This window comes from Mycteria americana, chromosome 1 (assembly GCF_035582795.1).
Source record: "Mycteria americana isolate JAX WOST 10 ecotype Jacksonville Zoo and Gardens chromosome 1, USCA_MyAme_1.0, whole genome shotgun sequence".
Taxonomy (NCBI): domain Eukaryota; kingdom Metazoa; phylum Chordata; class Aves; order Ciconiiformes; family Ciconiidae; genus Mycteria; species Mycteria americana.
In genome coordinates, this window is record NC_134365.1 from 139,447,798 (window position 1) to 139,471,741 (window position 23,944).

Genomic DNA, 23,944 nt, shown 5'->3' on the forward strand with positions numbered 1-23,944 from the left:
CCTATTTGACCTGTGCAGGGCATGGTCTCCAAAATATAGGATCAAAAGAATAAAAACACAAGCAATCTCTTGGCACAAGTAATTTTCAAGTTTTATTTACAATACTTGTGCACAGTAAAGGCAAACAATTCAGCATTTTGTTTGTAACAAAGATCTGATCTATAAAGCAACTGAATTGATACTGTGTATTAAAAGTATTGTATACCTTTTGCATAGTAGTAAGGTCTAAACTTTGGTATAATTATGTGGCCACAGACTTGGGGTTAACAAATTAACTGCAAAGTAGTATTTTCAAGACAATAGGTTAAATAATCTTACATTTTAAAAATTACTTTACTGAATAAAACGATCATGTAGATTAATTTCCACTGTGTTATAACGTATTTTTGAAAATTCAACTGTAATGAGTTCTCCTCTGAGAACTAGTGGCTAAACTGAATTCTTATCACAATATTTTATATACCCCATTTCTGTATTCATCTCTGAAAGCAGTACAAGTGAAATTCTGTTTTCCTCATTTTTATATAGGAAAAAGAAACCCACCTATAAAGACAAAATAGATTAATTCTCAGAGAAACCAGAAGAATAGTCTGTCTGAAGACTGTCTTAAATGGAATGTAATAATCCATTTTATAATACAACATTGCATCATTACTATAAATATATCCCAGAATAAGCAAGGTAGGATGAAATAAGGCTATTTTTTATGCAGCTCCAGAGTAAAGAAGCATCTATCAAGCATGGCAAATGCTTTTGTAATTAACTGCAATTTCAGGTAGGAAACTGAGTTTTCCTGTGTTCTAGGTGCAGGAACACTACCTTAATACACAGAAACTCTTCCTTTCTAGCAGGAAGACTGAAAACACTCCATAGAAGGATTCAAAGACCTAAAATTACAATATTAGATTTGTCTTTTTCCCCCAGAATCCGTTACTGACTGCATTACCAGTACTTAACCATAAGCCTTCTCAGCATACAAGAGGCAAAACTGTTTTCATAAAGATTTTAATTCTCTAATGTTAAAGTATTTGAGACTAGTTAGTCTACCATAGTACACTGGCTGCACAGTAAAGTACTGTGGTACTTTGTAATAGAAATCTGAAGCTCTATTGACTGTGTAGTCTGAAAAAAAACAAAAGTATTTTCAGATACTTTTTAATCAAGTAAATGTGGGTAGAGAGCAGCTTGTATAAATATAAGTGTGTTTAAATTTGCTGTTTGGACTTTGCATAGTGAAGCTTTACAATATTAACAGGAAAACTGCTATGAAATGATTCATATGATCACAATCAAGGAATGTCAAAAACTACGGGAAAAAAATGAATTTAAATCAAACTGCTCATGATTAAAGATTGGTCCTTATTATTGAAACACATGAAACGAATCATCCCAGGAATACTGAAACATTAATCTTACAACTGAAGACAGTAACTGCACAGAATAGATGTTAAGCAAACGATTTAATGTAATGAGAGCTTTACAAAAGAAAATAGCAGCCACATGTATCTCGTGGAAAAAAGGAACATGAAATATATGAAACACAGTTAATACTCTGGATGTGTCAACAGTTCCTCAAAATTAACCTGAAGTTTACATTCTGTTAGGGCTTACAAAATCCTACTCATGGTAGTTAAACATAACAAAACAAAAGCCAACAGCTGCTTGCCTGACAGATGAATAGATACAAGATACCCAAGCCTGCAGCATTTAGCTTAACACAGAAAATGATCTTACATGCATACATCCCATTAAGTTCTATGAACAGTTTGTAGTTCTGTATAGAAAAACAGATCTGAAGCAGCAGTTTAGCAGCAAGTGAGGATAGGCACATAAAAGTGAACTTATGCAATACACAAGACTTCCAGACTCTCAAGGGAATTCATAAAGTTTCTGCAAGACGGAGATTTACTGCCCATTTACAAAGAACAAATGGTAATTACAAGACAAATATAATAATTAAACATACAAGCTCTGGAATTGTGCAAAGATACTCATTTCTTGTGGTTGAGATGCATTGTTAAGAACAACAGTGCTAGCTGAAGGGACCTTTGCAAAGATGCAACGTAATCTCCTGCAGTTACAAGGGGACATGACTGAACAGGTAAGACACAGATTCACCATTGTGTGTTCTTCGAATTGCCTCAGCCAGGATCATAGAAATGTCAATAACCTGAAAGAAAAAAAAAATCAAGAAGATAAAATTTATGGTATGCCAAGAACAATAAACTATACAGTTTATAAACAGATGAACAAACATTCAATTCACCTTTGTGCTCTCTTACCTCTTCTAGGAAGTAAAATAACATTAAAATGTTAGGTACTTAATACATACACAAGAACTGCATTAATACAAAGTACAAATTCAATTTTTGAGTAAGAAAGCATTGAATAAAATTGCTGCACAGGCATACTGCTGAAGACTTCTGTCACAGGGCATGTCAAAAAGAAACTCTTCTAGCCATCAGATGGCAGTGCCCACTTGACACAAATACAGTTTAAGGGAAGTATACCTTTTAAGTGCTTGCCTTGTTTCAATAAATACCAAATAAATTTTAAGCTTTTAAAAAATTCAATGTTGCATTAAAAAACCCAATCTTTTATGCTTTCCTCCACTCTGTACTAAGAAAAAACTCCAAAAGGGACACATGACTTCCCAGAACAATCTCATGTAAAAGCTATTGACACAAGTCAGCTTTGTATTTTCAGTTTGTTTTTTGAAAAGAAACATATGTCATTGTTATCTTGAGCATTTTCGTTAGTGTATTTACAAAAAAAAAAAAGTTGTCGTCTAAGGTTTCTGTGGCATCCACAATAACCTAACTTAAGTTCCTATGTACAAGTATTGTATGATTAATATTGATCAATTAATATTGATTAAAAAAAAAAAAAAAAAAAACAAAAAAACCCAAAAAACAAAAAACCCAGCCAATTTTTCATTTGCCACTCTTCCACAGTCAATCTGTTGCAAATACCAAATATTTTGCAATACTCTACTGTACTACCTGAATCCCCTTGAAACAGTTTTTGGCATGTTTTAGCAAGATGTTCTGCAAACAACAAAGCTGCACAGTGTATTTTAGAATATTATTTTCCTCTCAAGGCACAAATTCTAGCTTCAGTGAACAGTAAAATACAAATCCAGAGTTTAAAAACAGATGACACAAAAACACCACTGTACCTGAATTTTTGGGCAGTGTTTCATTTTCTCTTCTTGGGGGATTGTATTAGTTACCACAACAGCCTCAAACGATGCATTATTAATCCGAGAAATAGCAGGACCAGAAAAGATGCCATGAGTAAGAATGGCATAAACTTTAGTCGCTCCAGCAGATACTAACCTGTAGAACACGAAGGAAAAGTATGCTGTGATGCATGTTTACATACATGGCTAGAGATGAAGCCCGATACAAGTCTCTCTAAAATACATTTTACACACAAATTCATCCTGGAAGCTACAGGAAGATACAAATATCTACAAAATAATTCAGAGAATTTAAAACTTTTTCAGGTTATATGAATAAGTCTCATGAAAAAATAATAAATAACCGCTAATTAAATAAAAAAGTTCTTATCAGTAGCAGTGATACTGATCTAAAATGCTGCACTTTTGACCATATCAGCATAACATACAACTGAATTTCAGTACAAGTTTTCTATCTTAATCAAGCAAAAATGAAGTAGGTTGGATGGCAGCATTCACAACTCTATTCTACCTCCACTATTGCCCACCTCTATTTTCATTTGCAATTCAAACAATTCTGTTTGGAAAGAGTTTCTGAGGACAAAGAAACGTTAATGATTAAAAGCCTAGCTTACTGCAAGGTTGTGGGAAGACATGCTGCTGATCCAAGCACGCAGTGAAATGATGCAGCACAGGAGAAAAAGTTTAAAATCAAAGAACTAGAACACTTTGTAAACGAGTCAGAATCTCTTAATCTGGTTTTGACTGGCCTCTCTGCCTCCAGACGCTCAGCTATGTCCTGCTGCTTTTCTAGTCTTACAAACGGAGGCCCTGAAGAGTGGTATTTTATCAGATCATTGCATAAGCACAGTAAGATAGGAAAAAAGACAAAAACACAGAAACATCATCTCATTTTGAATGACCCAACAGAATCAAAGTCTTCTGGTCATTCTCAGCATTACACTTAGTAGCTGCAACCTACAAGGAGGATGCACTATGACAGGGTTAGTATGTACCAAGGGTGTGTACTTAAGTTTGTACTTGTGCAAGTTGATCTGCTGTATCTGAAAATACATTTCTTAATTCATCTGCTTGATATGCATCTAGGTTGCTGAGATAAAAAGAGGTCTAAGGTATTTTGGTGAGCAAGTCTAATTAAACCCAAAGTACATCTCACCTAGATCTGGCATTAATGAAAAGCACTACTTCATGCCCAGAACATGATATAAGGCAGCATCACTCAAGCAAAAGCATCTTTCTTAGTGAACACTGCAGATACATTGAAGGTTTCTGACGGTTTTTTAATTTGCTCTATAGAAATCTACTGTAGGTAAATATAGAAGTGCTTCTTTCATAACAGGAAAGAAATAAAGGCCTCCTTTTTTACAGGAATTGACTTCCTCTGTGCACAGGAGTATTAAAAAAAAAAAATCATTGGCTAGGCAATTTGTGATTTTGATCTGCAAAGGACACAGCCTAGAAGCATGCTTCGGGGTCTGAGGCAGATTAGTATGCAGATAGCAAACAACTGCACAACACCTCTGTAAAATTCCATCCAATTTCCATCAAAGTGAAAAGAAACACAAGACTACATGAAACCCTCTACCATGGGTTTTTGACATCCTTTTTATTTAGATGCAAACAGCAACCCTGCAACTAAAGACTGTAAACTAAAGACATGGGATGATCTTTACTTCAAACCACCAACAGTAATGTCTAGCTCACTTAACCTTCATCCTGTTGCTTTGACATCATTTCCCACAGCATTATCCTCGAGAAGCTGGCTGCTCATGGCTTGGATTGGCACACTCTTCACTGGGTAAAAAACTGGCTAGATGGCCGGGCCCAGAGAGTTGCGGTGAATGGAGTTAAATCCAGTTGGTGGCCCGTCACAAGTGGTGTTCCCCAGGGCTCAGTATTGGGCCAGTTCTGTTTAATATCTTTCGCAACGATCTGGACAAGGGGATCGAGTGCACCCTCAGTAAGTTGGCAGACGACACCAAGTTGGGCAGGAGTGTTGATCTGCTGGAGGGTAGGAAGGCTCTGCAGAGGGACCTGGACAGGCTGGATCGATGGGCCAAAGCCAGTTGTATGAGGTTCAACAAGGCCAAGTGCAAGGTCCTGCACTTGGGTCACAACAACCCCATGCAACGCTACAGGCTTGGGGAAGAGTGGCTGGAAAGCTGCCAGGTGGAAAAGGACCTGGGGGTGTTGGTCAACAGCCGGCTGAATATGAGCCAGCTGAATATGAGCCAGGTGGCCAAGAAGGCCAATAGCATCCTGGCTTGTACCAGAAATCGTGTGGTCAGCAGGACTAGGGAAGTGATCGTGCCCCTGTACTCAGCACAGGTGAGGCTGCACCTCAAATACTGTGTTCAGTTTTGGGCCCCTCACTGCAAGAGACACTGAGGTGCTGGAGCGTGTCCAGAGAAGGGCAACAAAGCTGGTGAAGGGTCTGGAGAACAAGTCTTCTGAGGAGTGGCTGAGGGAACTGGGGTTGTTCAGTCCAGAAAAAAGGAGGCTGAGGGGAGACCTTATTGCTCTCTACAACTACCTGAAAGGAGGCTGTAGCGAGGTGGGGGTCGGTCTCTTCTCCCAAGTAACAAGCGATAGGACGAGAGGAAACTGCCTCGAGTTGCGCCAGGGGAGGTTTAGATTAGATATTAGGAAAAATTTCTTCACTGACAGGGTTATCAAGCATTGGAACAGGCTGCCCAGTGAAGTGGTTGAGTCACCATCCCTGGAGGTATTTAAAAGCCATGTAGACATGGCGCTTAGGGACATGGTTTAGTGGTGGACTTGGTAGTGTTAGGTTAACTGTTGGACTCGATCTTAAAGGTCCTTTCTAACCTAAATGATTCTATGATTCAAATAGAGTCAGGCAGGAAGCACCACATGGACCTGTTTTGGATGCAAGACTATTTGATACTCTTATAGTGTCTACAAATATATTGGACAGGAATATAAATTCAAAATGCTCTCAACTGAGACATATTAGCTTTAGGAAGGTTTACATCCAAGAGTAGCAATGCTACAACAAATGTTCAGCAACATCAATTTAGAACATTCCTGTGCCTTCCTCCTCAGCAGTTCCTTCCCACTTCCAATGTGTGCTATTTACAATCATATGGGTGTGGGCTTTGCTACAAACAATATCAAAATACAAGATCTTTGAATGGAAGATTTAAAACCTCAGGACTCTGGCCAATTTTAGATTGCAGCCCTTGACCTCCCAAACCTAAGTTAGTAGCACGTGTTTGTATATGGGTGGACGGGCAGGAGCACTTAAGTCTAGCATTGCTCAACTGTAATACCTCACATTTGTTCTTAATGAATTTCAGTCCATTTCTCCAATTTGTCAAGATGATTTGGAAGCTAGAGTTACTGCCATACATATTGGCGGTAATAGAATTACATTAGAATAACCAAGGGATCAAGCCCAGCCAGCATGGGTTCAGGAAAGGCAGGTCCTGCTTGACCAACCTGATCTCCTTCTATGACAAGGTGACCCACCTAGTGGATGAGGGAAAGGCTGTGGATGTTGTCTATCTAGACTTCAGTAAAGCCTTTGACATGGTTTCCCACAGCATTCTCCTGGAGAAACTGGCTGCTCATGGCTTGGACGGGTGTGCTCTTCGCTGGGTTAAGAACTGGCTGGATGGATGGGCCCAAAGAGTGGTGGTGAATGGAGTTTAATCCAGTTGGTGGCCGGTCACAAGCGGTGTTCCCCAGGGCTCTGTGTTGGGGCCAGTTCTGTTTAATATTTTTATCAATGATCTGGACGAAGGGATCGAGGGCACCCTCAGTAAGTTGGCAGATGACACCAAGTTGTGCGGGAGTGTTGATCTGCTGGAGGGTAGGAAGGCTCTGCAGAGGGACCTGGACAGGCTGGATCGATGGGCCAAGGCCAATTGTATGAGGTTTAACAAGGCCAAGTGCAAGGTCCTGCGCCTGAGCCACAGCAACCCCATGCAACGCTACAGGCTTGGGGAAGAGTGGCTGGAAAGCTGCCAGGTGGAAAAGGACCTGGGGGTGTTGGTGGACAGCCGGCTGAATATGAGCCAGCAGTGTGCCCAGGTGGCCAAGAAAGCCAATGGCATCCTGGCTTGTATCAAAAATAGCGTGGCCAGCAGGACTAGGGAAGTGATCGTGCCCCTGTACTCGGCACTGGTGAGGCCGCACCTCGAATGCTGTGTTCAGTTTTGGGCCCCTCACTACAAGAAAAACATGGAGGTGCTGGAGCGTGTCCAGAGAAGGGCAACGAAGCTGGTGAAGGGTCTGGAGCAGAAGTCTTATGAGGAGCGGCTGAGGGAGCTGGGGTTGTTTAGCCTGGAGAAAAGGAGGCTGAGGGGAGACCTTATCGCTCTCTACAGCTACCTGAAAGGAGGTTGTAGCCAGGTGGGGGTCGGTCTCTTCTCCCAGGTAACAAGTGATAGGATGAGAGGAAATGGCCTCAAGTTGTGCCAGGGGAGGTTTAGACTGGATATCAGGAAATTTTTCTTCACTGAAAGGGTGGTCAAGCATTGGAATAGGCTGCCCAGGGAAGTGGTCGAGTCCCCATCCCTGGAGGTATTTAAAGGACGTTTGGATGAGGTGCTTAGGGACATGGTATAGTGGTGGTCTCGGTAGTGTTAGGTTTACAGTTGGACTCGATGATCTTAAAGGTCTTTTCCAACCTATACGTTTCTGTGATTTCTGTGATATTGAGTTGTGAAGCTACAGCTATAGGAAGAATTAATCATTTCAGGAATCAGCAATTTTTTTAAAGGCTACAGATATGACCAAAGTTCAGTGCAGTCAATAATGCCAACTTCTGTGGAAAAAACCCTACTACTACCCTGAAATGTACCAGCATAAAGCCAGCTGGAAAACCAGAAAGTAATCCTTTCTACTTAGCACTGCTAGCACCTCAGTTAAGATAGTGAGTGTACATTCAGTTTCTCATTTCAAGAAGTGGACCAACTGGAAAGAATCCAGAGGGCATCAACAACAGAGCAGAAGTCTAGAAACCATGTAGAAAGACTGAAAAAACTGAAGTTACTTACTCTAGGGGGGAATGAGAATACTTTTCAAATAACTTTCAGACAAAAGACAGGAAAACTTATTCTCACCTCCCTTGATGAAAAGGACAAGTAGTTTTATACTGAAGATGTACATTAAAGATGAATATTAAACACGCGTTGAACACTGGGGAGAAAATACTTTCCAATGTTAAATCTAGTAAAGCTTTGTGAAAGGTTGCCTAAGGAGAGTGGAAAGGCTCCATGATGAGGTTTAAGAAGAGAATGATTTTCTATCTGTCGTTTCTGCCTTGGAACTGAAAAATGCACTAGATGGTCCAAGTCCCTTCCAAGTTATAGGACTTTTTATTTATTCTGTCCTCTTTCTAAATACAGATAATATATTTCTGTAAATATTTTCTCAATTCCACGTTCTAAAAGAAGAAACAGCTTGATCACAGGACTCTGACCTATACACTCAAGGATCAGAGTGACTTCATGCTACAGAGGTCAGGTTGGGTTATAAGCATGCAGGACACAGCAACTGCATTCATCTGCTATCTGCAGGTTACAGTACAGCGAGACAGTGGACCAGTTCATAATACTTACTTTTCTGCTGCATGACATATTGTGCCACATGTGTCAGCCATATCATCGACAAGAATTGCTACTCTGTCTTTCACATCACCAACCAAGACCATTCTGTCCACTTCATTTGCCTTCTTTCTTTCCTTATGAATGAGAGCAAACTCCACATTCAGTCTGTCAGCAATTGAAGTAACCCTAAGTTACAGGAAGTAATACACCACATTTAGAGAATTACTTTAAAAGAAAGAACACGGCCATACCTGTGTATTTGTCATAAAACACAGTTTTTATGTTTCCTGGCTTTCAAATTACTGCAGCACGAACTTTTGCAAGTAATGAGACAGGTCAGAAACAATCTTAATTCATTGTTAATAAATACAAACCACAGACTCTTAAGCTATACTTGCGAAATCGATTTTTTTATTGAATTGACTTTGGTTTTCTGTCATTAAGTGCCTGGCTTTTAAAACATTTCAGCTATTCACAAGCTCTTATTAAGCTGCTGCAATACCTAGTCACACTAGATAATTTGAAGTAGAGGTAGCCTCAATTCTAAGCCTACAAGTAGTGTGCATTTTAACATCCTAACTGAAAATACCATTGCAGGAATGTGAAACCAAACCAAAGGGAAAAAAACGAACAAGTAAGTTAATAGTGATTAATAATTCTTTTAGCAGTACTTGACTAGTAATCAAGTAGCTTACTTCATTAGTTATTCCCTTAGCAATACATCTGCTTGACAAAGATCTTTTTTTAAAACTATTCAGGGTGACCTCTGGTGGCCAGACAAATCTCCAATAACAAACTTAATTTGTTACAGACTTCTGATTGCTTTTTTCAGGTTTTTTAACATACCAGAGCTGGTAGGTATAAAGACACAGGCATTACAGTACTATGCTTTTTCTTTGCTGGTGCAACCTTGTAGCCTGTCTTTTTAGAATACGTTTAGAATGTTGTTAACAAGGTTATTAACACGCACAGTTAATAGAGAATACAGTTTTGTTTCTTCACCACTTAAATATGAAGTTGTTAGTTACTGTATTTCAACAACTGGGTGATAAACAAAAAACCCAAATGTTTTTGCATTTTTTGTGAACAATAGTGTAATTTGATAGCAAGCCTCAATAACTCAGAGGCATTAAGATATCAATAGAATTTGCATGCCTTATTTCAGTCACAAAATTTAATAAGCTGTGAAAAAAAAGCAAATGGTAAGAAACAAAAAAGAATTCAGATATTTTAAATGAGTGCAAGAACATGTATTTTTAAAAATTTCTTTAATGCTTACGGATTTAAATTTTAAGACAAACTTTCTTCACATTCTATTCACTTTTCATTAATCCAAGTATTATTTTGAAAGTCTACATGTTTTAAATGGAAAGGCCAAACCATTTTCTTTACATTACTGGAGGTGAAGGAGAAGCTGTGAATTTATTGAAAGCAACATCCTCCCCTACTTCACCAGCAACTGCTTGGTTGCATTACAACAGAAAGGTACCAAAGATAGATTCTATCTATCTATCTATGTCAAATACAGTGAGAGTGGTCCTCAAAAAATAAACTCTTATGATCAACTTGATAATATACAAATATTTAGTAGGGGAAAAAATGCTGTCTTCTAACTTGAATTCTAAGAAAAGGCTGTATTTTGTTAAAAAAAACAACAACAAAACACAAACAAAACACAACTGTGAAAACAACAGTATCTAGATAGGAACAAACAAAGAAATTTAATTGACTGACTCATCTTAATTTTAGAATGCTTTCTATAGTTTATATTCTTCACATCTTTAACTTGATTAATCTAAAGAGGCACAACTATGGAGTTCTAATCAGTCTTATTTCCCTATTAATTACTAGAACATGAACACCCACAACAGACCCAAGGACTTCAATTAAAATCAAATTATGACAGTCTTTCACATTTTTCCCCATATTACATTCCAAATATTTAAAGTACTATGGGCTTACAGGATTCTTACTTCATTTGTCTTTGTTCCCATTCAGTTTTGTAGCAGCAGCACGACCAATAAAACTTGAGAATAAGCATTTCACCTCAATGGTGTGCTTTACCACCTCACCAGCCAGTGTGCTTCTGAGCTTTTCCATTAGTTTATACTCAATAGATACCGAATAAAAGATAGTCTGCTAAATGAATAATGCATGCTGCGAATGAAGCAGCACCCCAATGAACTAGCTTTTCTATTTTCACCTTTTGCCACTCAAAACAAAACTTCACTCTCTTTTTCTAGTATGCACAGCGCACAATTGGGGTCAATAGGTTTACAGCTGGAATGCAATAAAGTAAAGAAAACAGAAACATGACTCAAGCAAGCTCTTACCTAAATGCCAGCAGGTACAGTGGGGATAGGCCATATGCTTTGACAGAGAAGGGAAACTTAGGCAATTCCAGAGCGAAGCAGGAAGAGGTGCAGCAACTGGACTAAAGAAGCAAGCAGCAGGAAAAATCTCTTCCCTCCTGTGGAGGGATTCAGCTAATGAGGCCATATCCAGGGAGAGAGAAAAAGATTTTCTTTAGAGAATAGAAAGCTCCTGGATATTTTCAAGCATGAACAACATTGGAAGCACTAGTTGTTCTGTTTTTACAATGCAGTTGGATTCATCAGTGATGTACCCTATATCTTCCACAATTCATAGAGGAAAAAAGAAGACTTGACAAACTGGTTCCTTAACCACTAACTATATGGAAAACTAATAGTTTTAGGCTTGTGTAGTACCTTTTTGCACCACCTGCATCAGGTGAGACTATGATACAGTTTCTCCACTCCAAAATGTTCTCTTTAATCCACTGCAGCACTGCAGGTTCTGCATACAGGTTATCTACTGGAATGTCAAAGAAACCCTAGTCCAAAAGAGAAAAAGAGTTTCATGAATATATGTTTATGTCTTACCTGGCATGAAGACTCAGGGAAAGAATCAAGCCCTTGTTTTTCATGTGTGGTAGAACTTTAATGAGTATTTTACACTGGCCTAATTCTGCCCTCTGATATTACTATCAAATGCAGCAGAAGTTAGACAAATAGTAAGGTCTCTCAAAATCTCACCCAAGAGTAGTGAAATAAAGAACAGCTGTCCTCAAATGATATAAAAATCAGAAAAGAAGATCACCTTCAGACACTCAAGTAAATTCATGCTTGTGAAAAGCTCTCAAAAAAATCCAGTGAGTAATACTCAACTTCCATAAATTTCAACTGCTTGACATGAACAGTAGTATTTCAATATAGGGAAGATTCAAGTTAGTATTATTTGAGCAGCAGAAATGGAATCTTTCTTTCTGTGCAAGTTGTAACAAGAAATCTGTGTTAGAAATCTGTAAATAAAAACTGCTTTTTATTTGCATGACAGCTATCTAGCATAATAGGAAATTCTGATTAAAAAGAATACCAGAACTGGAAGATAAGGTATTTTCTAGAAAAAACGAGGTATCTTGAAAAGAGGTGCACATGAGAATGACAAACGATGTCTGCTCTGTGTCTGAGGAAAGAGTTTTGTGATTTGCTGGATTCAGCAGTAAGCCAGCTAAGGGCCGACAGCCTCCATCTCCACTTTTCTTAAGAGAATATTGTCCCCTTGGCTGTAACAACAAAAGTCTATCTAGGGCAATACTATAATCTCTGATCAGGCCAAGATTAAGAGAACTTGCCCCAAACCAGTATATTTTATGTTCTGGGAGCTCTTACACCAGACTTGGCAAATTCCACTGAAGACTCCAATGCACAAGTGCCTGCAAAATCACCCCATAAAATCAAGGCTGGTCTCTTTCAAAAAGGGAATTTAATTAGAAACAGGTAGAGAGACTTTCTCTGAACCCTGAGAATTACACTTCTGTACATAGCCTTTCAAAACAATGAGAAAAAACAGAGAATTAATATTAGCCTTTCACATTAATTCAGTAGAGCTCCTAGCCACAGTTAGTAAGAACTGATAGTTACCTGGATCTGAGAAGCATGCAAGTCCATGGTGATGATGTGGTCAGCCCCTGCAACTGACAGCATGTTGGCAACAAGTTTTGCAGAGATTGGGGCACGACTCTGAAGAATAAAGCACAAGAGTTTAAATTTTAAAAAAGATTTTGACTAGATGCAAGGAGTCAGAAAATTAGCTACTTTTATTGACTTTTCCTTTAGAATATTTGCAATCTAGATATGAAGAGCTCCAGATCTTTAGCCAAACTAGCCTGTCAATAGCTAATCTTGCTACTAGGGTTTTGAAACTCAGCAAAACATTTAGGACTATCTAAATTGGTTTGCACAGTCTGCCTAATAATACTTTGTAGTAATTAGACTGACTAACAAGCAGATAAAATTGGGGATATAATTTTCCAATTCTTCTATTCAAAACTTTCAGCTAGCTTTTCTATGGCAGAAAGACAGACAATCTCCATTTCTCTAAGCCACTACCCTCATTAACACCCAACTCTCAAGCAACTATCCTGTTCTAAAAAACATTGCCAAAAACGAAGATTGAAGGCAGAGTGAACCCAACTTTTGAAAACACTGCTTTAAACCAAAGTTAGTATCAAGTATTTCTTCATGATACAGTAAAGCTTGTAACAGATCCATGTTGGCAAGGGTCTTCTACCCTGGCCTATTTATTTATTCTTTTTTGCTAATTCAGGCTTAACTGTTGGATGCAACTGGGAGTCTGGAATTCCCAAAAGGGACAGGGGGGATGGAAAAAAAACAGAGAAGTGGAAAGAACAAAAGAAGAGCAAAACTCTAATTAGCAAAGTTAATGCCAACGTCAAGAGCTTTTTAAAAGTGACAAGGATGCAGAACAAACAGCAACATAAAAAAAAGAGAAGATGGAAAATCATGACTGGAGGATACCACACTTTTTTTTTTTTAGCAACTCCAAAGTTTTCTCAGATTTTTTTAAGCTCTGAAAAAAGCTATGTTGCACTAGACAGCTTTCTCTGTAACAGAAATACTAAACAAAACCTCCTGTTTTCTTTTTGCCAATCTTTAAATAAGGCTAATAGCTGGCAATAACATTAGCATGAAGGCAGAACTGCAATTCAGAGGTTCCATCTCACTGCCAGACTCTGTTTTTTGCTGGCACAGTATTCTCTCCTGCTACATCTCTTTATCAAACAGCCTTGTTTAGCCACCTAGGAACCCCCTCTCCCTCCACCCCATATACAGAATTACAGAGTATCTCTGCTCTCCTTCCACTGATGCTCAAGGGCATAACCTAAAATAAGCTGAACCACCGCCAATTTAACCTGGATGCTTTTCTGTCTGTGTCATATCAAGGAGCCAGTATTTTCCTCAAAACTTTTGCTAATTTAGGTGGAAACTCGGCATTTCTCTGTTTTAACCTGCAGACTGCCAACATACTTCCAGAAAAGAAACAGAGATATTGCAGTCTTTCTTATGGCTGGATCAAGTTTATCATCATCATTACAGAAATTCTTCATTTTGAAAACCATCCCTTTTGGTTTTTGTGTTTCACAGGACATCACCACCATTTGGTCTATGTGAGATACACAGAAGATATATGCAGCAGGTAGCACTTCCCTAGATCTCTGCAATTCAGATGCACATAGCTTCCATAAGAATTTGCTAGCATTAGTGCTCCAGCACGGATGATTTTCTGGTTACTGAGGACTATGCTACTCCTCATTTAAGTTCAGTTCTGTAAGGTCCAAGTCAGCCAAAGCTTTCTGGATATTTCTATTATTAGTAGTAAACTTCTGATTCATGCCATTCAAATTCCTGATCACTCCAGCTCATCTTAGCAGTACAAACTGACATTTTTAAGCTGGGCTTCAAAATATTCTCAAATCTCTGGCAACATCTAATAAAGATTAATAATAAAGAAACAAAGATTTAGTTTCTACTCTTTTGACTCTACCACAGTGTTCTCTTGTCAGGTCTTTGCAAAGATCTGGCTCGATGCTACAGCTAAACTGGACTAACAGGTGATGCTGAAGCCAGAGGTTTGCTCCCCTGCTTGTCCCGTCCCTTCTTCCCAGGCTATACGTTTCCACCACTTCCCTTGTGCTGCACACCGGGACTCATCTGAAGGCACAGCAGCCAGATAAGGCAGCTCAACTGAAGAGAAGGAAAAAGAAGATGGCAAACCAGGACCACCCCCTCTGGTAGAAATAAGCAACTAGTTCAGGCTAGCTGCTAAAGGCAAATTACATTCTTCCCAGAACATGGTTTGCCATTTCCACTCCAGCCAGCATACTGAATTTTGCTTTTATTTTTTTTTCCATTTCTGTTCAATGTGAATACCACTTAGCTTGTCTCATATATCAGTATCATGAGCATCACCATCACAAGAAAACCCCAAAATACTTTCCTGCATCAAATACTAATGTATACATTACCAGTTGGTACTTCTTTCAGCTGCTGGCCTTGCAGGCTGCCTTCCCAGAAGGAAGAACTTGAAGGCTTTACCACTAGGTAACTTGTTTTAGCAGACATGCACACATCACAGATTGCCTACGTGTTGGTGGACAGAGGGTCTTGGAAGGAAAGATAGCCAGACACCAATACCTGTTTCTCAAGAATGGGCTAATAGGAGATTAAGACAAATGAAGTTTGCAGCTATCTGATAGTTTCCTTTACACAAAATTGTGCATTAAAAGAAAACACACATGACATGTTCAAAAGGATTTAAAATTTGATTGCTTGCATAGAAAATAAGTTTTGTGCTACAACATGATCTAAATTGAAGATTATTTTAAAATCAAAGGAAGTATATTCATGGGAACCTCAGATAACCTGGCCTCATTATTCAGAAACTTGGATGACAGAGGTAGGTAAGAACTCTAGATTTTCTTTATCTTGGAGTTTGTAAGGTTTGCTTCTGATCAGAGAGACAAGAATACAAAGAGATTCACAGTATTCATTATTCCATTCTTTGACACAATTTGAGATTAGTTTCAGAATTATTAGTGTGAAACGCAACATTACATTATGTACAGAAACTAAATTGTAAAAAAATCATTGAGTTTTTAGTTCCTAAGCAAATTCCACTCTTATGTATAACAAGTTATATAAATGATTTCTTCCTTTGTGATGCATTACAGATTTATTCACAATTCTTAAAATTACCAGGCGCAGGGGGGAACCCACAAAGCTAATATAAACAACCTCACAAGAGTAACTATGCAAAGGACACATAGCTGAAAGTAAAAGTTGTCCATCAAGATTAAAGCTCTGTTGCCTTTAAGCATCTTATTACATTGTCTTGCTCAAAATGCATCACATGCATACTGAACAAAAAAAAAAAAAAAAAAAAAATCCAAGAAATCCCAAAGATTTATAACTGGAACTTTCACTTCCAAGAAAGCCAGTTGTGAAGTGTATGGATACTGAATGTTCACTAATGTATTACCTAAATTTATCGTCTCAAAAATGAGATATGCTTTGAAGCTTCAGAAGTTGACAGCCATTATCTTGAATATCCAGATAAATTTTTAACTCGAAGCTAGGAGTTTTCTAGTAGCAAATTATTCCACAGGATTACTGTCATGGCCTAGGTGAAACACAACTGAAATCAAGAAGTGAAACTGAAAATGTTCCCAGTTATACATAATGTAACCCAGTAAGTTTCACCCTTTAAGGCCATATTAATGGAAATGCATAGCGTTAGATTAAAAAAAAAAAAAAAAAAAAAAAAAAGGATACCTACCCAACGCTCCACGGACCCCTTCTACAAATCAAAAAAACAAAGTTACATGAGCTGTAGAACACCAAACTCACCTGTCACTCTACTTCTAACTTATCTCAAAGGCATCTCTGCAGCATCCTACATAAATGTGTCCTGCTTGGAAGGTTAGCATAATTAGAGGATGCATAAATGCAACTATGGCCAAAGCGCAGATACACCTGAGCTAATTTTAAATTAGCTCGCTTGTGTATCAGAAGTACTCTAGTTTATGGCAGCGCTTGATTGTGTCTAAATTAATTTACCAACTTTTCTACGATTCTCAGCAAGCCTTTTTTTTTTTTTTAAACCTCTGTTTCTCATTTAAAGCTAGTCCAGGTTTAATGCTAAAATTTCCAGAGCAGATTACCCCGGCCTTGTTCAGAATATGATTTTTTACTGCAAGGCCCTTTCCTTAAACAAATCAATCAAGAGCACTTTCATTGCTCTCAGTGACCATAACTGCAACAGAGGCATGAAGAATACAGAGTTATTTCAAGCAGCAAGGACTCAGTCTATTTAGTTCTTTATGGATTAAAGTCAACAGCTTAAAATTCAAACCAGAAAACAGCATCTAGCTAGTGAAGATTATACTGCTTCAGTTCATAGTCAAGCAAACTACAGCAATGTCTTACACCAGAGAGAAGAATATCTGTGTATAACCATAGGAAGAAAATGGCTGGCACTTTCCTGACACTTCAGGCAGCATACAAAGCTAGTGCACTCAACATGGGTCAAAGACCAAGTGATGTGATGCAATCCAACAGCGGGAGGAAAGATCTCCCTGTCAATAAGCTGCCCAATGTTGACAGCTATATTATAGCTTATTTTGCAACATGGAGGTCAACTACCAAGGTTAATTTCCAGAGACAGCAAACATTTTCTCAATTGCAAAACAGAGGTAAAAAAAAGAAAAAAGAAAAAAGAAATGGCTTGCCTAGAATTGCAGGAGAACTCAGTGACACTCAGAGAACAGTCTGGAACAATGCTCAAAATCTGTTAATCAAAATCACTCTCCTAGGCTATCCATCTTCAGACGGCATTTCCAAAAGACAAAATGCTCCTGGGTGGCATGCTGGGCCACTACACTGTGCGTTTTAAGTGTCTCTTGGAAGTCTGCCACGTGGATTTTGAGTACCCTTGACAAGGCATAACCTAGATGCATGGCAAACTTGGGATATACTCATCCTTTTCCCATACTAAGAACTTACAGGATGGTCCACCAGAATCTTCCAATATGAATTTGGAATCAAAACATAGTGAGATGCTTTCCTTCCCTTTCAACAAAACATTTATTGCTTCCCTTTCAAGCTCTTTTGATAAAAAGAAGTATTTCAGCTCTCCTGATCAAGGCAGAGCATTATTCAATACAAAACACAGCAGAAATGAAGTTCCAAAAGATGTAGGCAAAGAACAGGGAGCTACTATCTAACACCTGAATTCTGTTTTTGGAAGTATAACAAGTGGGTCTTGATAATATTAGTATGGTGCTAGAGAGCCTGCACTTAAAGAATGAGTATACTAGAAAATAACTCTTCTGTATTTAGTTTTGTTCTCAGACATCACAGGCTGAGCATTACATATTTTGTAATATCTGCTATTATTTTTAGCTTCTGCATTACTTCTCAGTCCTGTTATGTTTTATATAAAAGAATGTAAAGAACTACAGAAGGCTTTCAGGATGGTTTGCTTGATGCCCAAAGTGAAAGGGAGGGGGCAGTCCATTTATGGGAAGTATCGGAGAGGGGCAATTTTCCAAAAAGACAACCATGGCAATCCAATCTTAAAAGCCAAATTCACATTTATTCTTGTTAGTTCAAGTGAGTTTAGGTAAAAGTAACATTCACATAACGTATCAGAGGTTTTCTGTGTATATATTAGAGATAGGAAAGTTTAGTTCTGTATTTTTTAAAATCAAACTCACTTGCCACAGAGAGTTTGTTACTCTGCTATCAACTTGGCTGAACCGGTACATTCATCAGCTTACCAAATTCAGGAGAAGGGCACTAAGATCAGAAGAGTATTTATGGGGTTTCCATACAATTTTTGGTCTGCATCAATACAAATTATAATAATATTTAATAAAAATATTTAACCCCCCCTTTTCTTTAATCTGCCTTGCACCGTAAAATACTGTTTTTATTAATTACTGTTATGCATTGCAGATTTAATTAGTTCCTTCCATTTGGCTCTCCGTTTAACCATATAGGCTAAAACCCACCTACATACTGGTTACAGCACTTCATATTTCGGATTTAATTCCATGCAATTAAAATGTTTAAAACTCTCTTCATATATAGTGGTAAAAAACAAAAAGAAAGCTAGAAAAAGCAGGAAAAACAGTCCCATAAGGTGAAGTTTGCTAGCAGAGTACTCTGCAATATACCACACACATAGGATGTACCTACTTTTTCAAACTGAAGACGTGTGAATTATCAACAGGCAAGCAAAAAATAATTTATTGTCTCACTTCATTCACCTATAGATGACATAATTGAACATTTTACCAAAAAAGGATGAAAAAAAAGACAAATCTTTCAAATCACTTAAATGTTTATGAAAATGTTTCATCTCCAAAAATTTCAAGTGAACAAGCTGAAAAAAGCCTTCCGAAATTACACAGTTCTTACCTACCTTGTCTTTCTTATCTTGCCTGGCATATGGAAAACACGGAATTACGGCAGTCACTCTGGAGGATGATGCAATCTTGCAAGCATTGATCATGATGAGCAGTTCCATTAAGTTGTCATTTATTTCTCCACAGCCACTCTGGATGATGTACACATCTTCTCCTCTCACACTTTCACCAATCTCTACACTGAAAGAGTAGATGACAACCATTTAAACACTTGAATTACTGGAAAAGCATTATTAAAGAATAGAAAAAACATTTTGTTTTAACAAACTTTCATAGGTTTATCCCCATTTAGAATAAGATTTTTTTTACAGTGATTTGGGTAACTGTCCCCTTGATACAAAGTCTATTTCAATATAAGCCAATCTAAAATTTACTTAAACCTTACTATGGTCTTCGTAAGGTCAGCACCAATGAACATGTAATCATGGCTATAGCACTGATGCAGCTCACATGGTTATTAAATTCAACACTGCTTTTTTTGGTTTAAGTCTGTATATTCCGTGTCCTTGTCATCTCCCAGGGAGATGACCGTTTAAGGAACGACTTAGATAAGTACGGAAACAACAGAGCCGACTTTAGAGCATTAAATACTACCTGCATCAAAATACCTCCTTAAAAAGGGCAATTATTTTTCTATGATAATTAAAATGTTACTAAATTCGAGAAAACACTGCATTTTAGAAGAGAGAAGTATCAAACCACCCCCCCAAACCAGAAGTCTGGTTAAAATTTACACCATGATGCCCAAGTAAAGTATTTTTTAAAACAAGAAAATCTTAGAGAAAAGCTAAGAGGGCTGCTCATCAACAGCTCACCATGACTCAACAACTCTCACAATGTGTCAGTTGTTCTATTTGCTCTAACTATGCTTACATACTTTGGTTCCTTATGATAGTACCTAAGAGTTATTTTATTCTTCCACAGATTTCAAGGTAAATTCTGCCACTGATCACTGCTCACACCACAGAATTAAAAAATTAAATAGAGCTTATAAATAAACAGGAAAATTAAAACAAATCAGTTGAATGTGGATTCTTTTTCAATTCTAGACCCAAGCAAGAGAAATCTACTGTTCAACCACACTAACTTTTCACACCTGTTACTCCAAAACTTGCACATAAAACCAGCAGACTAACCTTCATTTTTCCATGAATCCATGCACAATGTACAAGAAACATACAGACTTCCTAAATAATGAGGTGATCAGACCTTTCAAATCCATGCTCTACTAAGTTACTCTTAATTATTAAATGCTAAAATATCTTGGGCCCTTATTTAAAAGATTGCATCTTTACCCAAGACACAAATAAGCAAAAGCTTCTAGCTGGCAACCATCCAAATGGCCCAGATGTGGGCAGAATAATTTCTCTGATGGGTCCTTCAACACTGAGGCTTGTTCTAGTAAAACGCAGTCTGAACAACTTTCATTTATCAGCTTTCAGGGTGCTGTGTAAGACTTATTAGCTTTCTGTAGCTACAAAACACAGAAAGGAATTTACTGCTTAAAAACATCTTAATGATATGCAAACATTTATTACCATCAAGATAGCTGAGTCCATGCTCTCGGTTCCCCTATTCAACCCTTCTGCAGTCCCAAACAAGCTATAAAAAGATCCTGTCTTAATTTCTCTCCTTAATTGAGTACATTTGTTGCCTAAAAATGCTATTAGCAGGATTTCTTAAGGCCACAAGAAAGCAAACCATCTAGCAAACACCAGAATCTCTGGAAAGACAGAGGTGGGCAGGGACAGAATCACCTGCAGATATGTCAGTGTTAATCCAGGAAACCTTTTGGAGGCTTTCATCGTGGCAGAAAGACACAATTTTTTGGTCATAAAACTGTTACTTCCCTGTCCAAGTTTTTGATCAACAGAATCAGGCTGTTCAGAGAAAACCGTTTTGATCAAGATATTTTCTTAGTTTGTTTTCCTTTTTGGAGCTGAAAAAGTTTTGGTCAACATTACTTAAGTTCAGCAAGACACTAACCATATTCCATAATTGGAAGAAGTGGTCAGGCCTAATTACAAGCCCTACGAAAAACCGTTCTGGTGTTGGAATATCACAGTTCCACTTCCCAGAAGAATAAACAAAACCAAATAAATAAATAAATTGAGAAACCTGTCATTGCTTCTGAGCACACAAATCCAGCTCGGAGTAAATCATCTACCCGCTAGCTTATGGATGTAGCCTCAACCATCATTCTAGATTCATGGTTATTATTATGAGGGCTCTGAAAAATGAGAATCGCCACTTGACTCGGCACTTACACAGACCTGCTTAATAACAAGTGATGTCACAATACCACACCTTTGGAATAGGTCCAAAGAAGAATACCACCACATTCAAAAGCCTCTTTTAACCCAAGACTGAGAAGTTACACTCCAGTTCTGGAAATTAACCTAGGAGCCATTACAAAGAAGAAAGTAGAAAAAGACTAAGAAGAAAACACCACCAATTTTCAGGGGAGAACGTTAGTGGAGTGACAAAGGAGGGCAGAATAAGATTTTAGTACTCGGGGAAAAGAGTAACCACTAGTTTCATAGACACATTATGTAATAGGAAAAAACTTTGCTGAATGACAAAAAGACATGATCTTGATGTTCATTATATGCACAAAGAACGCTGAATTATAACACTCGGAGTTGTTTTGCTCCTTTAAAAAACAGTCATTTCTAAGCACACCGCTAAAAAATAACAGGTTTCAGAAGATCAGGGAATATACTTTGAGATAAATATAGATCTGCTTAATACAATGGACCTGAAGTGATCCTTCTTCCATTACCATTAACTACTATCTTCTCAATGACCTTGGGCTAGCAATAACTTTTTCATCTTGTAAACAACTTAGAAAATGAAAATGCTACTGCTTTCTCTCTTGGTGCATTTGAAAAAATTTTGGTGATGCTCTTCAGGCCAGAATGACATACTTATTCGGCACACAGAAATGTGAACGTATGTGTATATGTATATAGCAATAACTTCTGTGTCCACTAGAAAAGGTATGCCCAGACTAAAATAAATCAAGCTTAAATTAATACTTGCATAGCACTCAGGAGTAACCCAGCTAAAGGTGCCAGAGAATAGCATAATGTAATTATTGCATAAAGATCTTCTCCCAAACAACTGGAGACAGCTGTGCAACAGATCAGTATCACTTATTGTCTACCTTCTCAAAGATTGGTATTGAGAGGTATTGTGTAGACTCAACCAACAGGCACACAGCTGCCCATTTCACCTTCGTCGAGCCACACGGTAGAAGATAACCAGCCACTGTGTTGCAAGTATGCCATCAGACATAGCCTGTACTAACCACATTGGGGTTTTTTGGGTGGGGGTTTTTTTGTTGTTTTTTTGGGGGAGGTTGGTGGTTTGGGTTTGTTTGTTTGTTTGGGGGGGGGTTGACTTTTTTTTTTTAACACATTCAGCTATAAATGGGCAAACAATAAGAGACTATAAACTATAGTATCAGATATCTGAAGTATTGTACCTCAGATAACTATTGGAGAACACTAAGCTAACAGCAGTCAAACTTTGTGACAGTTGTTAACATTACTACTAAATTCCACTTACACCATCTATATCATGACCTAATTAACTGTTTGGGGGGTTATTTAAACAATTTCACATAGTGAGGACACAGAGGAAGGACACAAGAACAAGCTCTTGCCTCCAAGATTACAAGCTCTGTTTGTTTTATGCAATTTAATCAAATTCAGCTATTTGGTAACACTCAGTTTAAATAAACTTCTCGTTCAAGAAGAGTCAACAAAACCTGTACATTAAAAGCCCTGACACCACACAATTGTGTTTTAAAGTAAAAATTATAGAAATTAATAGCCCACAAAAGTAATTAACTTCGACCCAGTTGCTTGGAATCCACAAGCAGAAGGCACTAGCTGGGAAAGGTACACATAACACATGACATTATGAAAAACAAGTTTAAGTGTTGGTATCTGCCTTCATCTTGCAAAGGCTGATTTGAGAGTTCAGTTTAGTAAGTAGAAACTTGGGTAGACTAATTACCATGAATTAAGGATAAGGCTCAAAACCCACTTACGTTACAAACATATTTCAATGGCTGAAGCATCCATTAAGCAAAATTCAAAATCAGGAGTAACAGCTGGCTGAGCTTCTTCTGGGCTAGATTTATAGTACACTCCCAACAGAACTTATAGCGATAGGAATTTTAAATTTGTACATCCTAACTAAAAAAACAGTTGTGGGGAAGCAGCGGACTAAGTGTGCAGAGCCAGACTAAAACAGTAAATAATGTAAATCCATAACTACAAACCTGTTCAAGTCATGCACAAAAGAGCTCTATGTACCTTTTTAAATAATTACAACAGATTACGTTTCTAGCCTTGCTTACAAGTAGTAAGATTTCTCAAGCAATTTAGGTGTCAATAAAGTAGATGTGTACTTCAGGCACTTTTAATAACCAGAGAAGAGTCCAAAATTTAAGGTCTAGAGTCCTCATACAGTGTGCAAAAAGAATCAGTATCTCAAAAGTGATAAAAAAAAAAAATCCACATGCTGAATTTGCAATTCATTGAAACCCAGCCAATGGAAAGCCCTAAGCAGAGGGGTGTGTTTGACCTCTTACCTTTGGGAACGCATTTTGCGAAGTAAAGTCTTTTAATGCAAGACCTCCAACTTACTGGGCAAATATTTCAACTGCGACGATGTTATGTAACAAAGCGGGTACCAGCAAAGCCCAAAGCAACAAAGAATAAAAATGCCAGAGTTGGTTTTAAGTCTATAGGTGTCCCATACCTCCTGCCACCCATGGTCTCCCCTCAACTCTAGGCTCTTCCACTTTGACTAGCAGCTCCAAGACCAACCCCCAACTAGATC

General features: G+C 38.0%; 1 protein-coding gene across 1 annotated transcript in view; it reads right to left on the bottom strand.

Annotated features, from left to right (window-relative positions):
- Positions 1 to 1,396: 1,396 nt before the first annotated feature.
- PRPS2 (phosphoribosyl pyrophosphate synthetase 2) overlaps positions 1,397 to 23,944 on the bottom strand; it is a 28,269-nt gene continuing 5,721 nt past the window's right edge. The window contains exons 2-7 of the mRNA XM_075491903.1: positions 19,087 to 19,270; positions 12,723 to 12,821; positions 11,508 to 11,632; positions 8,791 to 8,964; positions 3,179 to 3,338; positions 1,397 to 2,170 (exon numbers count right to left, since the gene is read on the bottom strand). Coding sequence (XP_075348018.1) covers positions 2,078 to 2,170; positions 3,179 to 3,338; positions 8,791 to 8,964; positions 11,508 to 11,632; positions 12,723 to 12,821; positions 19,087 to 19,270 — 835 coding nt within the window. The 3' untranslated portion in view covers positions 1,397 to 2,077. The remainder of the gene's footprint in view (positions 2,171 to 3,178; positions 3,339 to 8,790; positions 8,965 to 11,507; positions 11,633 to 12,722; positions 12,822 to 19,086; positions 19,271 to 23,944) is intronic.